Source organism: Patiria miniata, unplaced genomic scaffold (assembly GCF_015706575.1).
Source record: "Patiria miniata isolate m_02_andy unplaced genomic scaffold, ASM1570657v1 HiC_scaffold_9, whole genome shotgun sequence".
NCBI classification, from domain to species: domain Eukaryota; kingdom Metazoa; phylum Echinodermata; class Asteroidea; order Valvatida; family Asterinidae; genus Patiria; species Patiria miniata.
Window position 1 is genome coordinate 24,772,307 of NW_024037076.1, and position 18,613 is coordinate 24,790,919.

The 18,613-nt window shown below is 38.6% G+C and overlaps 1 protein-coding gene across 1 annotated transcript in view; it reads left to right on the plus strand.

Moving 5' to 3' along the window:
* Positions 1-18,613, plus strand: part of LOC119721050 (atrial natriuretic peptide receptor 1-like) — a 28,717-nt gene that overhangs the window by 5,443 nt on the left and 4,661 nt on the right. Inside the window, exons 4-14 of the mRNA XM_038190923.1 lie at positions 735-861; positions 5,598-5,668; positions 5,969-6,110; positions 6,602-6,677; positions 9,579-9,669; positions 9,895-10,128; positions 10,636-10,824; positions 11,412-11,580; positions 15,952-16,098; positions 16,569-16,788; positions 17,844-17,987. Of these exons, the coding sequence (XP_038046851.1) occupies positions 735-861; positions 5,598-5,668; positions 5,969-6,110; positions 6,602-6,677; positions 9,579-9,669; positions 9,895-10,128; positions 10,636-10,824; positions 11,412-11,580; positions 15,952-16,098; positions 16,569-16,788; positions 17,844-17,987 (1,610 nt within the window). The remainder of the gene's footprint in view (positions 1-734; positions 862-5,597; positions 5,669-5,968; positions 6,111-6,601; positions 6,678-9,578; positions 9,670-9,894; positions 10,129-10,635; positions 10,825-11,411; positions 11,581-15,951; positions 16,099-16,568; positions 16,789-17,843; positions 17,988-18,613) is intronic.

Here is an 18,613-nt window from a genome sequence, read left to right on the forward strand (position 1 = left end):
ATTACCAGTTCTGTACTTTGATTGAAAAAAAGTTTCAATTTTTTTTTTTTCCGAAAGGGGTTGAATAAAAAGAACACTTTAAAAAAAAATCCCTTTTCCTGTTTTCAGATTCGATGTTTTCCTGTTGATTGTAGGAAAACAATGTGCTCTTTTACCGTGAATTGGCTCTTTATATTTCCAGTGTGCTGGGTCAACGACAATTGGGACTGGACCAACCAATATCTGCAATTTGAATTATATGTAAATTATGCAAATTGGAATGAGTCCTTTTGTTAAAATGTTGACATCTCCGTAACCATCAAAGTTGCTCTGTAGAATAGTATGGCAGATAGGTGCCTTTGATGATAGAAGCATGGCATTTGGCACACGGTCAGGGTACGTCTTGAGAAAGATATTTGGTTATAGGGCCATCGCAGATTTGTCCTTTGAAACAAATACAGGTACAACAACAAGCTGTGGCAGCCATTTTGAAAATTGCTTGTTATTCTGCCTACATTTTTTCAAAGGACAAATCTGCGATGTCCCTATAGCCGCAAATATCTTTCTCATGACATACTCCGACTGTGTGCGTGACAAGTGCCATGCTTGTATATCTTCACAGTCACAATTCCCTTAAGTATATCTGCCCCACAAGGAGTACGTACCTAACACAATTTAAGCACTTCGCTTTAGGAAATGGAGTCTAGACTTGTTTGACTTTATATGAACATTGTTTTCAATATTTTGACCTCCAGCCGAGCATCATGGCGGCCTTTCTGTACGATGCAGTGCTGTTGTTTGCTCACGCCGCAAAACAACACGTAGAGATAAACGGTTACGAGGCTAATAAATCCTACACAAGAACAAATGTAACATTTGAAGGTAAGACAATGTCTCTTTATTTTATTGATTGATTTGGATCATGTTTTGTTGTTAATAAAACCTATTAAGAGTTCCTCAGAAGTGCACACAGTTGCACTTTACATAACTCTCGAGGACAAGGCATTGTGTTCCCTTTGTCCCTGTAATATAACAAACTCCCATAGACTAAGCACACGCATGCACGATCGAGGACCGTTTTCAACAAAAGATGAACGATCGAGTCTCCCTTTGTCCGTCGGTCCTCGGTGTGTATGTAGTGCACCCAAATGTGTATTTGCCTGCAATCAGGACCCCCTGTTGTCCCTCTTTTGTTTGTACCAACTTTTTAGGGAGACCTTCCATATGTTTTGTACATGATCGCCAAATTTGGGACCTTCGGGAATTGGGGACCCTGTTGTCCTCAGTATTTTTCAAAGCCCCCTACTGAATGCAGAAACAAACTCACGTACACATACACAAGCACGCATACGCCTTTAGAAACGTGCAAAAACTACGATGCCAAATTTTGTTCAGAGATTTTTCACACTAAGGGATGAAAACTATAAATGATTATGATGACAATGTCAGAGAAAATGTCGTCGTTCCGCTACTTTTGCTGCATTTTTATGCACTTTCTGTTCACAAACCGAACTGTTTCCTTGTCCAGCCTTTACTTGTATAAATAGTTTCTTGGTCTTCTTGGAAATGCATAAAGCAATGTATTATATAACGGCCTGGCATAACCTCTGGGGATATCATAAAACAAGCGGACCTAATTTGTTTCTACCCGTCATTAAACCGTAGTCAGTATTTGTTTAACGCTAGACTATAAAGAATTTATGACTGTTTGTGGTGATGGTTCATGGGCGTTCATAAAGGCTGTAGGATGTAGGTTAATCGTTCACTGAAACTAGAAGTGCGATTGTTCTGGGTGTAAAACTATTGTCATAGTTATTGTTATTTTATGTCAAACTTAGCATGTTTTTGCCGAACTGATACGCTTTTTAAAAAAAATTTGCGATGTTAAGTTTATAAAACCCCTCTTCAAACACAGACAATACAGGGTGAGTCAAATAAAGTAAAACCCAAATGTTGGGACTGTTGTTTTAATGAAGTCCTACATGTAGCACTTTGAAAATCTAGGATATGAAAGCCCAATTCATAAGCTTTCTTTTAGTACAAGAATCATTTAAATCACTCATGTATTTTTCAAGTTACGGAATTTTAAACACAACCACCGTTTTAAAGTTCTGTCTACGGATCACAAAAAAAGGTGTGCGTTCTTTCAGCAAAACGAAAACAATTCACACACATCCCTATGTGATTTGTTTTCATTTTGCTGAAAGAGCACGTACCTTCGTGGGCTACATGAAGAACTTCACTTAAACAATGGTCCCGATATTTGGGTTCGCTGTTTTTGACTCGCCCTGCACTTAATTTTCACCACGATCACCTGATCAACTATATACCTTACACTTTTCAAATCTTTAAAACAAAAAATATTCCCCGTTATCTTCAATAGAAGGGTGAGGTATACAAAATGTATATTGCATTGCATTATGCATACATGTCATAAGTCTGATATAATATCAACAGCAACCAAACCCGTCAGAAGAATTTTATGGGGACGCGTTGAACTATATCGAGTACCAACCCACATCAACTCCAACCCAAATCCCCAACTAAAAATGTAACCAGAATTATATCACGTGTATTCCCTATTTTCAATGGAATCCTATATGATCCTTATAGGTTTTTCGTCATCACCTATACAAATTCCTATATATAAGATATCTATTGGCCTATTAGACAAGCTGCAGGATCCTACATAGGATGTGACGAAAACATATAGGAAACCTATGGGATCCTTATGTATTTTTCGTCATCTCCTATACATGTTCCTTTACGGGATCCTATATGAGATATCTATTGGCCTATTGGATAAGCTGCAGGATCATAAAATAGGATGTGACGAAAACACAAAGGAAACCTATGGGATCCCATACGGGATCCCATAAGATATCTATTGGCCTATTGGTAAGCTATACAGGATCCTATATGGGATGTGACGAAAACATTTAGGAAACGTATTATGATCGTGTAGGATGGTCCACTGGTTAATAAAATTTTAAGTAGACCTCATGCGTATAGCAGCCATCGTAGTGGGCAAGTGGCCTTTGTTTTGCAAGGATATAATGAGTGAAATTTTTGTGCATTTACTGTTACGGAATTAAATTAACAACAGATGCCTTCTAAGATGGCCGCTATATACATAATGTCTATTTGCTTGAATGCATTTCATTTGCGCTGTGCTGAACGAACCCCTAATCACTTTAGGCCTACCTGCGTTGGCGAATTCGCAGAATAACTACAAAACGAGGAAAGGAGACACTTATGCCCGCGTGGTCTTGGAATTTTACGGAGAATCTTAACTTGACGAGTGGAACCAACGCCTCAAGAGACCGAATATTTTTGGCTGTGCGTATATTGATTGATGGTGTGGGAAATTTCCCGTTTCCTGCGGGAGAAAAGGAGAAAATGTGGGCACACTCCATCACTCGATTCAATGAAAAATTGTTACTGAGACCTTTTGCCACACACTTTACGGAAGCTTAAAGTGACCATCCGCGTTCCCGCGATAAATTACCAAAACGACCTTATCATATTCTGTAATAAAAGATGAAGAAAGTAATGAAAGACCAGGCGGGAGAAACACGAACAACATGGACCAAAATAGAAAAAAAAACAGAAACAGTAGGCCTATACTGTACTGGTGCTTCAACTTAATTGCGAATGTTTATCGTGTACGTCTATTTACGCAAAATGACGGATTTAAATCTCGATAAGTCAAACTTAAGGGGAATTGGCTCAACTTCTGAGTTAAGCAGAGTTTTGAGTTATCCAACGGATTTTTTATTCAACAACATTTGACGGGAATAACTTTTTGCTTTGAGTTAGAAGGGTTTTTGAGTTTACGGGCTTTGACTTATCGAGATTGCACTGTACCTGTTCTGTTGATGGGTGGGAAATAGTGTCCAAATCAAATAAGAAAAGTTTGAAAAACAGGAAGGGTAACTATACAAAGTCCTGATCGATGTAAACCATAAATAAACTCTCATGTTTTCAGAAGTTTAATCAAAACTTTATGTATACCATAAACAAAACTATAGTGTTCTGGAAAGTAAATGAACGCAGTCCATGCTACTTTATAGACGTGATAATACTGTCTAAGGCCAAGTACGGCGAAACGATACAAATCCTACGGGTTTGCCCTGGGGAAAAAGTAGCAATCAAACGGACTAATAAAACCTAAGAGTCAGCCGACGTGTTGTGTTTCAAACCATTTGTCATTTGATGAAAACAATATGGGGCCTCGGCTACTTTGTTCATAATGCACGATTATTTTAGAACTGCTTATTTTGCAGGAATGCGATAAATCAATAACCTTTTTCAAGAGGTTACGGCTCTTGTTTGTTTCCTATAAGTTTTAGATTAAACTACGAATGTCTGGCACATATGTAATTTCCAATGTCATTATACGAGAATCTCGGTATATCGAATATATTGCACTGTTCATTTTCTTTAATGGAAGACCAGTACCGAAATATTGCAAATTGGTATTGGCGATTATTGATAATCAAATAGATAGACAATCACATGATCACGAATAAGTCATATAAATTCTTTTTAGTTGTTTTAACTGATTAAAAAGTCGGTTTGCGCGTATCATTATTCGGCATTTTGGGTTAAACATGGCATGGAACTATAAATTAAATGAACAACTACACAATAAACAAACACACAAACAAACAAACAAACACCCCAACAAGCAAGCCAAAAACAAAACAATCGGTTTATTTATCGAAATGAAGTAACAGTAACACTTTTGAATAGGATACTTAGTTTGTATACTTGGTTAACCATGCAGCAGTTTTTCTTTTATCAAACTCCTGCATTCTACTTGAGGTTAAAGTTAGCGCAGTGGAAACATTGCAAAATTAGCCAACAATTAAGCTTATTACCATTCCTCGGATTAATAACGCGAATTTGGTCTTCTGTAATTAGCGTTGGAAACGATTGGCGTGTGCATAGGAGAAACCGTGAGTGTCTTTAATTGACATTTAATTGCTATCGTATTTGGAAACACCGCCAGTAATTTGAGCCAAAACAATTCAACCAATGTTAATAAGATGAGTTTTTATCGGTATTCTCATGCAGTTTCATGCTGGTGAATTCGGAGATAATACGCCGACCGCAGCTGAAACCGCGTAATTTTAATGCTTGTATGAGCTCTTTATTTTCAATTTGATATTCATAATTGTTTTAGCTAGTCAATCAATTCAGTCAATAATCCTTAAAACTTAATGACGTCACAACACTTGATGTGCCGCTTTGCATTCTGGGAGCCAGGTTTTCATTTTCCGGATTCTAAAAGCCTTACACTAAATACTATAACTAAAACGAACCCGAAAAACTGTTGTGATTAGTGTTGTGCAACAGTTAACATAATGCCATTAGCACAAAAACATTCCAACATAATAATTTATGAAAATTGAAGACATGGTTACGAAAGCGAAGTACATGTACAGTCCCCACCTCAGTGCAACGCGGTAACGTAATGTGACGTCAGTGCGTCTCCGGTCAATTAAAGGCGTGACTTTAGATGAAGACATTGCAAAGGCGTTCCTATGTATAGATATTGGCTCACTTGGACATTTATAACGACTTCTACAAGTGACATATTTTTTTTATTCTAGGAATGACTGGTTATGTGGTTTTAGATAGTGCCGGCGATAGGGTTGCCAACTTTTCACTCTTGGATCTAAAGGTATGGCGACTATTTACTTCGTAAATGAACCGAAAATTGTATGCAATTTATTAAACAACGGTGAAATTTTACACCTTTACAAGCTGTGGAGATTTAAATCACTGTTGTTAAAGCTAAAACCTAACAATATTTTCATTTTACATTTGAGTTTCCATAATGAGATGTACACAGATACTGGTATGATTAAAATTACCTGTCTTTCATTTATAGGCAATGGTTTTCAAAAGTTAGTTGAAGTTATATCTTACGCCATTTTCTCAAAACAAAAATGACGAAATTTCTGGTATTTCTGGTACGCAGGACGGAGGGCAGTTTGAGGCCGTGGGTCACGTGACTGGAACCCTTCCCGTGTTTGAAGAGATTCTAGGCACGGAGGTATGGTGGCCTGGAACGGCCATACCAACGGAACCCAAATGCGGATACCAGGGAGAGAATTGCTTAGGTAATGTCAGCCGTGATAAGTACCAAATAAGTGTTTAAAAGAACAGAGCAATAACACAGTGAAGCGAGTTAGGGGAGGAACCAGCTTTTCCGCAAACATGCATATAGGTGCAAACTCGCCGAAGTACGGTATTACCCAAATGGAGTGAACCCACGTTTTAGTGGAAGCCAACTTCAAAAACTTGTCTCAAAAACTTATTTTGTGGGTCGCTCAACTTGATCACTAATGCACATAACTGGTAAGAAGTATCTCAAATGAATGCGATCAGTACATAAAACATTTGTTGAAAACTGCGACCTTGTCAACCTAGGCGAAAGGGCCCACAAAAGGAGAAATCTCTAAAATATCAGTCCGGTTTACCTTTTACCCTAAGATCGCTTCACACAGCTAAGATATTTTCAGACAAAGTGGACTTATTGATCGATTTACATTTGCGTACATCAAAATTGATTTGGTAACGTTTATTGACTTATCTATGATCATTTTCGCAGAAAGCAGTGTCATCATAGCAATAGTTGTTGGGAGTCTGGTCACGCTAATGTTGTTTATCATCGTCCCCTACCTCAGGTAAGGCATTGGCACTAAAACGGTTGATGGACAAAGCAAAATATTTGATGCCGTAGTCAGTTTGGTTCACCATTGTTTCACGGCTAATATATGCCCATTCGGATCTATAAAACGTAATGAACTATTCTGCGGGTACAATGTATAGCCAAGCATATAGGCCCACAATGTTGGCGAAGGTTTATATATTCATTACTTGATCCACTGTATTGTAAACATTATTTTTGCAAACTGGTCTTTTGGAGAAACAAGGTATACTTTGGTACTGTAAAATTGATCTAAAATGATCAACGAAGACAATATTGTGCACTTGTGCATGCCCCAATTTTCAACTTTAATGCATTTTAAAAGACATGCATAATAAAGAGGCCGACCATTCCAAAGGGCCAAAATATGGCTGTATTTATGCCTGCATAAATAGTCTGACGCCTTCCCATTCAACAGTTAACAGTCAATGAAATACATTCTGGGAACTCGACAAAAATGGCCAACTTGTGCATAAAAGGCCCATTCAAAGGCAAGACTGCACTTTTGAACTTTTCTCGTGACGTCAGTGTCAAAGGTCACGATAAGACCCCGCCCCCTGAAATATGATTTATCATCGGTTTATGCTTTATCACTCCTTACAAACTAGCTGAGCCCGGCCCTTTTGACACGATCTGGGTTCGCTATTGTTTGAGGATACCTACGCCGCTATTTGCTGAGCGACTTACAATATTGCGTGACAAGATAATAACAGAGAGGATTTCTGTAAGCGTTGATAAAAAATGGGATTATAAATGATGTGATACGTCTGGTATCAAAAGATTTGTATAATATGTTTTGTTAGTGTTCGCAACTTACATACGTGTATGTCAATAGGCCTATACATGCGATTGATGCGGTCTTGCATTGTAGGAAGGTGCACGTACGTATAGAGACTCTTTTAAAGCCTTAAATCTAGACAGAAAATATACTGAATTAAAGAACAAATAAAAGATTAACAACAGAGATTAACAACAATAGAAATTGTTATGATTTTTGTATGTTGCTAGATTAGATGAAAGCTTGAGCTTGATTGAACTTTGTGTATTGTAGTTATGGCATTGTGTGAATTCTCTATTTTTATGTGAACATTTTGTAGACTATTGTACAATTATTGCTTTGCCAGTTGTTTGTTTTTAAATGCAAATCTGAGTGTAAAGTATTGTCTTTTCATTCTTATTTTACCAATTAAACTCTTGTTAACTGTAATTTGTAATTTATTACTTATTTGCTCAATTTTGGCAAATAGTTCAGGCCTATATACTCGCTGTTGCACCAAGTTCCAGTCAATAATTGATGAGATAATATTACGGACCAAGTCCCAAAGGGCCGACCCCAAAAATGCGCAGTTGTCGTCCTGGAGCACGCGAAGATTATCGCAGGAATGAAAATCCATTCCACATGGGTGGCGTCATAACAAAATTGGGTTAGAAAAACATCCGCCTTGATCGTCAAACTGACCTTTAAAGATGTATAAATGTGGTAAACAGACTTTGGAAGTCATGACGTTAAAGACATGGGTAGTTTTTCCCCATTCATCAATATTTAATCACTCATTTTAGGCCTGTGCTGTACTGCTGGAGGACCACCCAAAGCCACGACCTGAAAGATTTATATTTAAGAAAGAATAAAGACTGTATTTAATTTCCATCGTGCCATCTCAGGGTACTTTTATGGTAATGTTTTCTCTGGACGTGTTGCTGACGTCAAACAAAGTGAAAAACAACTATGATGAATTAGGCTTACTAACAAAATAATAATAGTTAATTCCTAAGGGCACTATTTTCATTTATTTTGCGATATTATATAATAATTCACTAAGGTAGGTGACAAAATGTTTCTCGTTTTCAGAGAAAATAAAAGGTAGACAAAAATGTATTTAAAATTTAAACTCGACATTGACGAGAAAAAATACGGCGGAGTTTCGTTGTTAGCTTCCCGATAATGTTTATCGCGTAATCACCTCTGCCATCACAACAACTAAAATCAGTTTATAAGCGGACGCCATTTCCCAATATTTGTGTTGCGTCTGTTCCCTGTTACAAACTACATGATTAATTTTCTTGAGAGGCACAGTTTACTAGAGTTTGGTTCCGCCAGAAATCGCTTTATTAATGAGTCTTCCTCGAATGATAATTCAGTTTATTGTACGGAAGAACTTCATGCTTGTAGCTTTTACAGGCCTGTGTGGCCTATCATGGCGATCACGCACGATGCCAAATGACTAAAAAAAAACTCAAATGGTGCAGGCTTTAATTCTGTTCTCTTTCATGTCAGGTTTGGTCGTTACCTGTTCTAAGAATAGCTGATGAGCAATTATAAAGCACCTGCGTCCACTCATGTTGTCCAAGCTAATCACTCAGCCAGAACGGTTATAGCCTATCCCGAAATAATGCAATTATCCCGGCAAATTGTAGCCGCCGGCATCCGGCGTCCATTCTATTAAGCCGTGATTGATAGGGTTGTCCGAGCTAATCTGAGAGTCGATCTTTGGGTTTTGTCTTAAATCGTTATTTTCTTTTGCTCACAGAAAGAAGAGTTGGATCGTTCAGCTGTTACCATGTATTGGTGCAGTTTTAACTGATTTATGGATACTTATAGAGTCAAGTGACTGTTTGTTTGTTGGGTTGTTTGTTTATTTGTTTGTGTTGGTTTGAGTTCGAGCTTTCGTTTCGTTTTTTTGTTGGCTTGTTCGGTGGGTTTTTTTTTTTGGTAACTGCATTGATTTTGCTTTTATTCTTATTCTTATTATTATTCTTTATTATGTTTGCATTTTTTGGTCAATGCAGCCAAAATAATAGTGTCTGCATGTTATAAATTTGGTTTGACACAAAATCTTACTAATGGCTCACATTTTGCCAAATTTCTTTTCATTTCCAGTCTTAAGTACCGGAAGTATGTCCTCCGCAAGGACTGGCTGATAGAAATTGATGAGCTGACATTTCTACCTCTTCAAAACAGCACTTTTGGGGTAAATTTAAAGCATTTTGCAATTATTCTTCATCTAATTGTGAGTAAAATGTCTGTTCCGAGCCAACGACTCATTATAGGCCGACGTTTTATCACCATTAGGTCACACTCACCCTGTTGATTGATGCACTTTTTGAGAAGCTGCATTGTTGAATAAACTTGAATGTGCTTTGCAGCAATTAATTAAATCAATAATGAGCTAACACCTCTTTGTCTTTAACCGTAGATCGGTTTACAGGGGTATCCCTCCACCTTCCGCCTGCCCAACATCTCTGGTAGGCTCTTGAGCCAGCAGTCGCTGGCCTCCCAATCTGTCCAGGAAAAGCTCCGCAAGGAGAGCCAGAAAATGTCGCCCGATTTCACCCTGGCTAAGTACAAGTCCGAGACGGTGGTGCTACGGAGGGCAAAGGTCACCAACGGCCTGACGCTTAACAAAGTGACCAAGAAGGAACTCAAAGAGGTAAATAAGGCTACGTCTACGGCTAACGTGTCCAAAGCGTGCCAATGGCAAAAAAAGCGAAGCCGCAAACAATCTACAGGCGACGTCAGGTGACCAAACAATGCGCCAGACTACAAATATTTTCGTATCTGCTGCCACCAAGAGTTCAAAAATCCCCCATGTGATGACATTTCGATTAGTTGACAACTGACATTGTGACTGAATCATAAAATACAATTTCTTATTTTGGTTCTTAATCAGTCTCAATGAGGCAGTCGTGAGAAGTTTATTCCAAATGTAAAACTAACAAAAAATGGCAAAAATGAGAAAGATAAAACAAAGGGTTGAAAGGTGATAAATACGTACAATGGCGTTGAATAAAATATGATCAACAATTTACGGAAGGCTATGCTACCTTCGCTTAGTGAACTGTTCGCCTTGCATGCCGTTTCGAATTTTTGCAATTAATGAAAGCATGCCCCAAAAGAGGGAACGCTATTGAATGTTATGATTCCGTGTTCAATTTAGATGAGGTGGCTGGTCCACGACAATCTCAACCGTTTTATGGGCGTGTGTTTCCCGACGAGGGGCGACAGCAGCATGTTCTACTACATCTCCGAGTACTGTCCTAAAGGCAACCTCAAGACGGTGCTGGCCAATGATGACATCAAGCTAGACCTCAGCTTCAAGGTTTCCTTCATCAACGATCTAGCAAGGGTAAGAATAAAGGCAACTGAGACCAATTTCATAGAGCAGAAAATATTACTTTACCTCATACATATTCATGATCCAGAGCCGAACTCTGACTGGTCAATTCACCATCACGTGCCAGATGTTATTTTTACTGTTTACCAAACGGTTTTTGTTATCATAAATTGGCCGAGTACCAGTCAAAGGTAATATGCACTGCATGGCATTTTGGTTGGTACCTGTTTTTGCTTAGCTGATATGTTCTCTATGCTTACCAATTAAATGTGGCAAAAAGCCACATGAAAGTGTCCTCTGGTCTTGTTAAGCAAAATTTAAAAAAAAAATATCTTACCATACTGAATGATATGTTTTACCATACGCTATCAGTTGGCCTTTGCTATGTATATACCTTTTCCAATTTAGGCCGATTTCTTCAGCACCTCTTAAAAATGTTACGCAACGGTGTTCACAGTATAGTTCCATTCCCACAAAGTGCTATTTTCCCGAGAGGGCCTATACATTTTTAATGCTCCATATTGATCCAATTCCTCACGTAGTTTCTTGGTTTAATGTCGAGAGAATATTACCTTGCCCTTATGGTAATTATATTTCAGGGTATGCAGTTCCTCCACAACTCCGTGGTCAAGTCCCACGGGCTACTCTGCTCGAATCTCTGCTTCATCGACAGCCGATGGGCGCTGAAGATCGCAGGGTTTGGCTCCGTCTCCTTCCACATGTCCAGAGGCACCGCCACGAAAATGGATCCGGAGGACAGATTCTCCAGTAAGATAACTCTTTTTTTTTCTGCTATCATATTTCGATCCATCGAGGTCGACGATATTTTTTTATCAGTTCGAGTTTTGCTTTGATTTGCTGGCGTATCTGACAAGTTTGGTGTGTTAATGTTTGTACAACTAATTTCATATTAGTGTAACTATACCGTTTTTATACGACAGCAGTTGCCGATGATGACGGTCAAAAGTGAACGGAAAGCAGATGAAGCAGCGGTTTTCTTGAGATTGAAATAAGGAGAGTTTATTTCTCACTAACCGACTTGTATAGTAACTGGTGAAAATTGTGCAGTTTAATAGTATCTGAAGGAGCTGAGGGCTAGGCATAGTCTATGGAATATCCCCCTGCACAGGAAGGGGAGATGATATGCGAGCAGATTCAGCGATTAATTAAGCAAAACAAGACTGCGTCTTGATCTCGAGATTCTGACCATTCAGCGGGCGCCTTCTATATCGCGTCTTCGGTAACCCGGTCGTTGTACTACAAAACCATGGCAGCCAAATTGATCAATAAACAGCTAATTAGTCCACATTTCTGATCGAAATGATGTCTCAATTTCTAAAGTCGACTCGGATTGGCTGGCGCGCGGGGTCGCATAAAATGTGCATATTAAATCAGACGTTGGTTATGGAGAGGGCTCCCTTGAACTAGACTACAGATGAGGCTTAGGCTATAGGCTTGTGGGTTCAGGGAAATTATTGTTTTATCAAAGTAGGATGACGTTAGATTCTGAAGGAAGTTTTCACAAAGGAATGGTTCATTTGGCAATGAATACATTCCACTATTTACAGAAGGCTCTTATAAATTAATTTTAATCTGAAATCAAGATCTTTTGTGATGTGGATAACACACGTTCAATTTGTCTAAGATGAAGCTGGAAGGGGTAACGGCCATGCTCGCATGTTCAAGAGATCGTCATTAATATGATATTTTTGTCTGGGTGATGGCTTTTATTGGACGATTTGTCTCGGGTCTGTCATTTTTAGAGACCCCGTGAATTGTGTCTGTCTACAGGATAAGTGCTAGCTAGTCAGTGACTCATGAACCTCTTAGAGTCGTCAACGAAAGGCAAAGCATATGAGCTACACAAAAAAATGTAACAATGGTCCTTGAAATTGGTGTGGGCTGTATACATACATGTAACTTATCCGAACATCCAATCAAATTTAAGAAGAAATAATTTACGTCTACTTTACATCAGTTGAAGAATGAGTTTGTATATCCGCCATTCGATATGCCCCAACCTGCACCCGATAAATTCATATGTCTGCTCATTCACACTCATATATATTCCCTTGTTTTTTTTCTTCTTTTCTTAATCATCCTGTTTTCTTTTATTTTCCCGAAATGCATTAACAAGAACTTATATTATATCAGGTAAACCACGAGTTCTTGGAGTCGGGTCAATTCCATGGGGAGAGTGTTATGATCAGAAAGCAATTACAGTGCCTGGGGTCCATCAAACAAATCAAGCCTTGAATGTATGCTCTCCCTTTTTTTTTTTTTTTTTGGTATACCTGGTTTTTTTTTTAATTCCCACTTGTTTACGTGAGGAACTACATTGGGTCCGAAACCATCAGGGGAGATCTATGCATGAATTCATTTCAGTGTCCCGGCTCTAGTTTAATCCAGGATCATTGCATTTTTTTGCCGAGGAGCTCGTAAATCAGGAGAAAACTGATATAGTCCTATAGCTGGTGAACATTTTATCCAAGAGTGCGAGCTGCGGTCGTCAAACATTTGCCCTCGGCCTACATGTGTCTCAATGGGTTTCATTCCTAATATAACTTCAGTTTCTCTTTAAAATCCATCTCCGTTTTAAGGCATTTTGATTCGCAGTTTTGAAGAATAATGTACATTTTGGTGACTTTTAAAGGGCCCATGCAATGCCGTTTTTGTAATGCAATCCTGGAAGATGTATCTTTATGCCCCATTTAACCTTATTTTCAATCTTCATTTTGCCCGGTTTTCAGGAGTATTTTGGTGCCTTTTTGGTTTTTATGTTAATGCAAATTTCCATTTTTTCATGAGCAAAAGTGTGATGTCATTTCAGGCATGCAGAAACCTCTGTTACAGCTATTTCAGCACAAAAAAAGTTACCAGAATTTGGGATATTTTGCTGTAAGTTGTAAATTTGCTTTTCTTCGGTGATTCGTTGTTGTGTCAGTACATGGCAGTGAGCCAATGAGCAAACTTTTCTCACAAATGTTTTCAATGAGCAGATTTTTGGGTTCGCATTTCAGAAACCCCTAAACTGAACAGTGTCTTCCTAAACATGACATCACAACAACAGCGCCCTCAGTTGTCCGGAAAAGCATGTAACATTTTAAATGTTTAAAGAAATCCACTTTCGAATATTAACCACAAAAGGGATCTCAAATAGTTTTCATTCATTTAAGAGGAGTAGAAAGTTGCATAAATGTGTTCCTAAGAAAAATTCATGCATGGACACTTTAAGGAATTTAATGAAATGAACATCTTGTTTACGCTTCTTAGAAATGTGTTTATTAGTATGGATGAAGAGACAGACATGAATACAGCTACGTAATTAAAAAAGGTTCCAGAAAGTAAAAGCCTATATTCAGTCAACAATTTTTCTGTCGTCTTTATAGCATCTTTAAAACAGTAATTTACCTGACACGAAATGTGCTTTTAAACGACTGCACTATACAGACATCAGGTGTAAACCATCCCCATGCATGCTGACGTGCCATTTCTAAGTGGTTTAAAAATAGCTTCAGTGGTCGACCCTAGTGGGGATAAGTCATAAATCATGAGGATGAGTCTCTATATATTAAGTTTGTTTTCATTCGACTTTTATTTCGAAGCTTCTCCATGTGCAAATTCAGGATGAACAGTTCCCAAATTTCATGAGTCTGGTCTGGTAACCCGTGAAATACCATAACATTAACAAAATGTATTGCAAACTTGGCGGGAAAATGTGTCTGAGGCAGCGCCGTAAAATTGGGTCAACGTTGTCAATATACAGATTGCATTGGATGCGATTTTTTTATTTGAATAAATAAATGTAACATAAATAGGGGCTACGCGGCACGTCCGTAGGATTAGCTTTTTCGGTTTGATTTGTGCTTGCTTCTGTGGTCAGTGTACATATACGCGTTGACTTCAATGCATATACGACTGTCGCCCTATCTCCTGAAAAATCCTAGAATTCAACACAAATATTTTAGATGGGATGTGGACAATCGGACAATATTTATGTAGGCCTCGTCATGTTTTTATGTTCAGTTTTTTCGTCTCTGACTTCTGGACTCGGCAATGGCATCTGATTAAATCGCATCTGAGACGAAAGTAGATCAATCAATACACGCGTGGGTGCAATTCGTTTTCGTCTGGTCGGTGTGTTGGTTTTACAGTCTCTGGATATTTTTTCGCGGTTAGTATGTAACAAACAAATTTTGGAATAACTGCCATTGAATAATGAAGTGTTTCACGGTAACTTTGACAGATGACCTTAATGTAAAATTATATTTAGCAACCGGGCAGTCCACCTAAAGGGCGGATCCAGAACACATTTTTTTTGGGGGGGGGGGGCAAAAAACAATTTGGTCCCCAAAAAGTGGGTCCAAAAAATTACGGCGTGGGGGGGGGGGGGATGGAGGTCGCAGACGGCTTAAGGGCCCCGATATTTTTTTTGGATTCTAGATGCTCTGTGGTGCGATCTGAGACAATTTCTGACCACTTTGACCAATTTTTTTTGTGAGGAAAAGATGGTACGTGGTGAAGGCAGTGCCTGCCTTTATAGCCCCCCACCTTTTGACTATTGAATCAACCCCCCCCCCCCCCACACACACACACACGTTTTTTCGTGATGAGAAGGGGAAAAATGTGGATTTCGAGGCCTTTTTTACAAACATCCAAACAACACAAATGTATTCAATATAGCACTGAAAAGTTGAGAACAAGGTACAAAAGCTTTAAAAATGCGACTTTTTGATGTAAGCGGGAGTATGCATGTTGATATACATCTATATCCTGAAGAGCGCCCCCTAGTGTAATGTGGTGCCCTATACCCAAATTACTTTTTTAAACATTGATGTAAATATAAAAGAACTTGGTGGATATGGAATATATATTATTCCTCCTAAGGCTTCTTTTCTATTTGAACTGAAACGTTTTGGTAACTCCTCTTTTTTGTACACGTGTTCCAATCGAGAACAGGTCACCAATTGAGGACCTTTTACTGTAAAGTTATTCCTTTGTTCTGCCTTAATGAACAAGCACCCATTTTTTTCGGGGGGGGGGGGGGGGAGAGGCAGGGATGCATGGTCTTTCTAGCTATTTTGAAACCTTTTCTAGAGGCTCTCTTTTATTACCAACTGTCCTCGTTTCAATCTCTAGGGTTATTGTGGACATCTCCAGAGCTGCTTCGGCATGAGCTTCCGACCAAGGGTTCACAGAAGGGAGATGTCTACTCCTTTGGCATCCTCATAGAAGAAATCTTGACTCGATCTTTACCGTACTACGATTCCGGGATGTCTTCAAGGGGTAAGTTTCGGAAGAGCTGAGCATGCACAAGATAAAAACGAAACATACTTTTCTGCCATTTTTTCGAAAAATTAAATATACTTCAGACCTTTTCAAGATTTAGTAAACATGCAAACTTTGCGGGATTAAATATCAATCATTTGTTTTTTATAGCTAACATTTTTTATTTCAAGTGATAGACTTTTTACATCGAAATTAGTTAGTTAAAAAAAAAAGATAAATGAATGAAGTCATAAATGAATGTGTTAAATTTTAAAATATCAAGCAGCTTTCGGCACAGACACTTATGCATCACCTAGCAGCGAAAATTGGCACACAACTTGATTCTGAAAGATACGAGAAATGACAGCATAAACAGAAGCCAATTTCAACATACAAACTTTGTTAACACAAAAAAGAGTTTGGCTTAGCAACATAAGGCTTGACAACCATCTCCAATAAGTCCAAGCTGTTTTATCATTCTCTCTCAGAGATCATTCGTAGGGTTATGACACGCCAAGAGCCCCCCTTCCGGCCCCGCAAGGCAGCCTCAGAGGACGACCTGAGGGGCCTATCAACCCAGCTCTCCATGTCGGACGGCATCGTGACATGCCTGGCAGAGCTCATGATGCAATGCTGGGAAGAACACCCAGAAGACAGGCCAGACTTCAACATCATCCGACACCGACTCAGGACAATGCAGAAAGGAAGGTAAGGAGCAAGAACATGATGTTAGTTATAGGGGTGGAGTATTCCTGATTCCAAGACCAAGGTTTCAAATTAAAAATTGAAAAGATTGACAACACCCTTCTCTATAATTCCTCAACTTGTTGGTCAATATTTCTTACCAAGTTCCAAGAGCATGAAAGTGCAGATTGTTTCTTGGTTCTTGTCTACTTAGTGTGTAGACATTTCGAGCATGGGTAAGCCGGCTTTAGGGCTTTAGTGTTTAAGTACACTTTTGCTTACCCTGGCCGGTTTGGAATGTTTTATTGTCCTTGTTTTCTGTCCCTCTATCTCCTCTCTCCTGCCAAACTGTCCACCCTCCCTTCCCCTCCCCACCACCCATTCCATCTCGCATCCTTCAGTCACGTCAGTCTTGTCTAGTCATACTTTTTTTTAACATTATTGGTTCCTTTTCGAATTTCAGTTTTTGTTTACTTTATGATATATATTTGCTTTGTCATTGTACTTGTTTCATTTGTTGGCCGAATAAATAATAATATCAATAATAATAATAATAATAACAATGAACTGTTAGACATGGAAGGATTGATCTGAGCATCCTCTTTTTCAGTTTTCAACCTGGTTTGGCCATCGGAATAATCTTGGAATTATCTTAGGAATTAAGTTGTTCCTCTTTGATTAAAATGCAATGCATGATTCACCAGAACCAGAAAAGTCCCATAAAGGACTCAGAATCTCAATTGTAAACCTTTTTATTTTGGCTATTTGCCTTCTGTTTCTGCATTTCTGCATCAGCATTGGTTTTTAACTTGTTCCTTCCTGTTTGTGTACTTGTTTTCATTCTTGCTCATATTTGTCATTTTCTCTTTGTGTTTGTGGCATAGATGGCTGGCTGACTGAAAAAAGTCATTGCATTTTATTACTCTGTTGTCTTTTGATGCCTTTACTGAATAACAGTACAATATCACATTCTCCTCATATACCTGTTCATGTGACCTCCTAAATAATCACTGGATGGGAGGTAAGCCACCGATTTTTCAGTTTCAAACAACAAAACGATGTGCTGTTTTGTAATACAGGAAAGAGCTGAATCTAATGGACAACATGGTGTCTAAGATGGAGAAGTACACCGAGAATCTTGAGCAAGTGGTAGCAGACAGAACAGGGCAACTCCTGGAGGAAAAGAAGAAGACCGATGCACTGCTGTACAGGATGCTGCCTCAGTAAGACCAAATTCATTTTACCGAAGAGTTTGATTGCTGCATTCTAAATTCTGTTATTTGAAATATTACTTTACTTGAATATCATATTGCAATGTGCGCACTTGGCATAAAAATTGAACTGTAGAGAATGTTTGCCTGGAAAAACAAAACAGATTACAAGCCAAGTATCATTTTTGCTTTTGACTGTTTTTGAGCAGATTTTTGCCAAACAGAATTTTTTTCTCAGCAAATGAATATAGACACAGCATAGATGTCTGGAAAGCAAAACTGCCAGTAGCAAATGCATTGCCCTTAAAACTACAGGCTGAATTCTGCCTAGGAGCAGGTACAAGGAATCATGATAAAGTATGTTGCTCAAGAGTACTGGTTGATTTAATCAACCGCAGAAACCTAATCGCAACTCAACTATCCTACAAAACCAGATCACGGAAGTTGTCAGCTGTGGTCTGGCAAATTAATTAAACCCCCCCCCCAAAAAAAAAGAGGAAAAACAAAGAAAATGATACGAGGTGACGTTGTTTTTTTTAGGAAGGGGGCCTCTAACAAATTTAAAGGTATCTTTCCTTTCGTACCAGTAATAATCTTCATCCAGAACACAGAAGTTGTCTGCTGTGGTCTGGCAAATT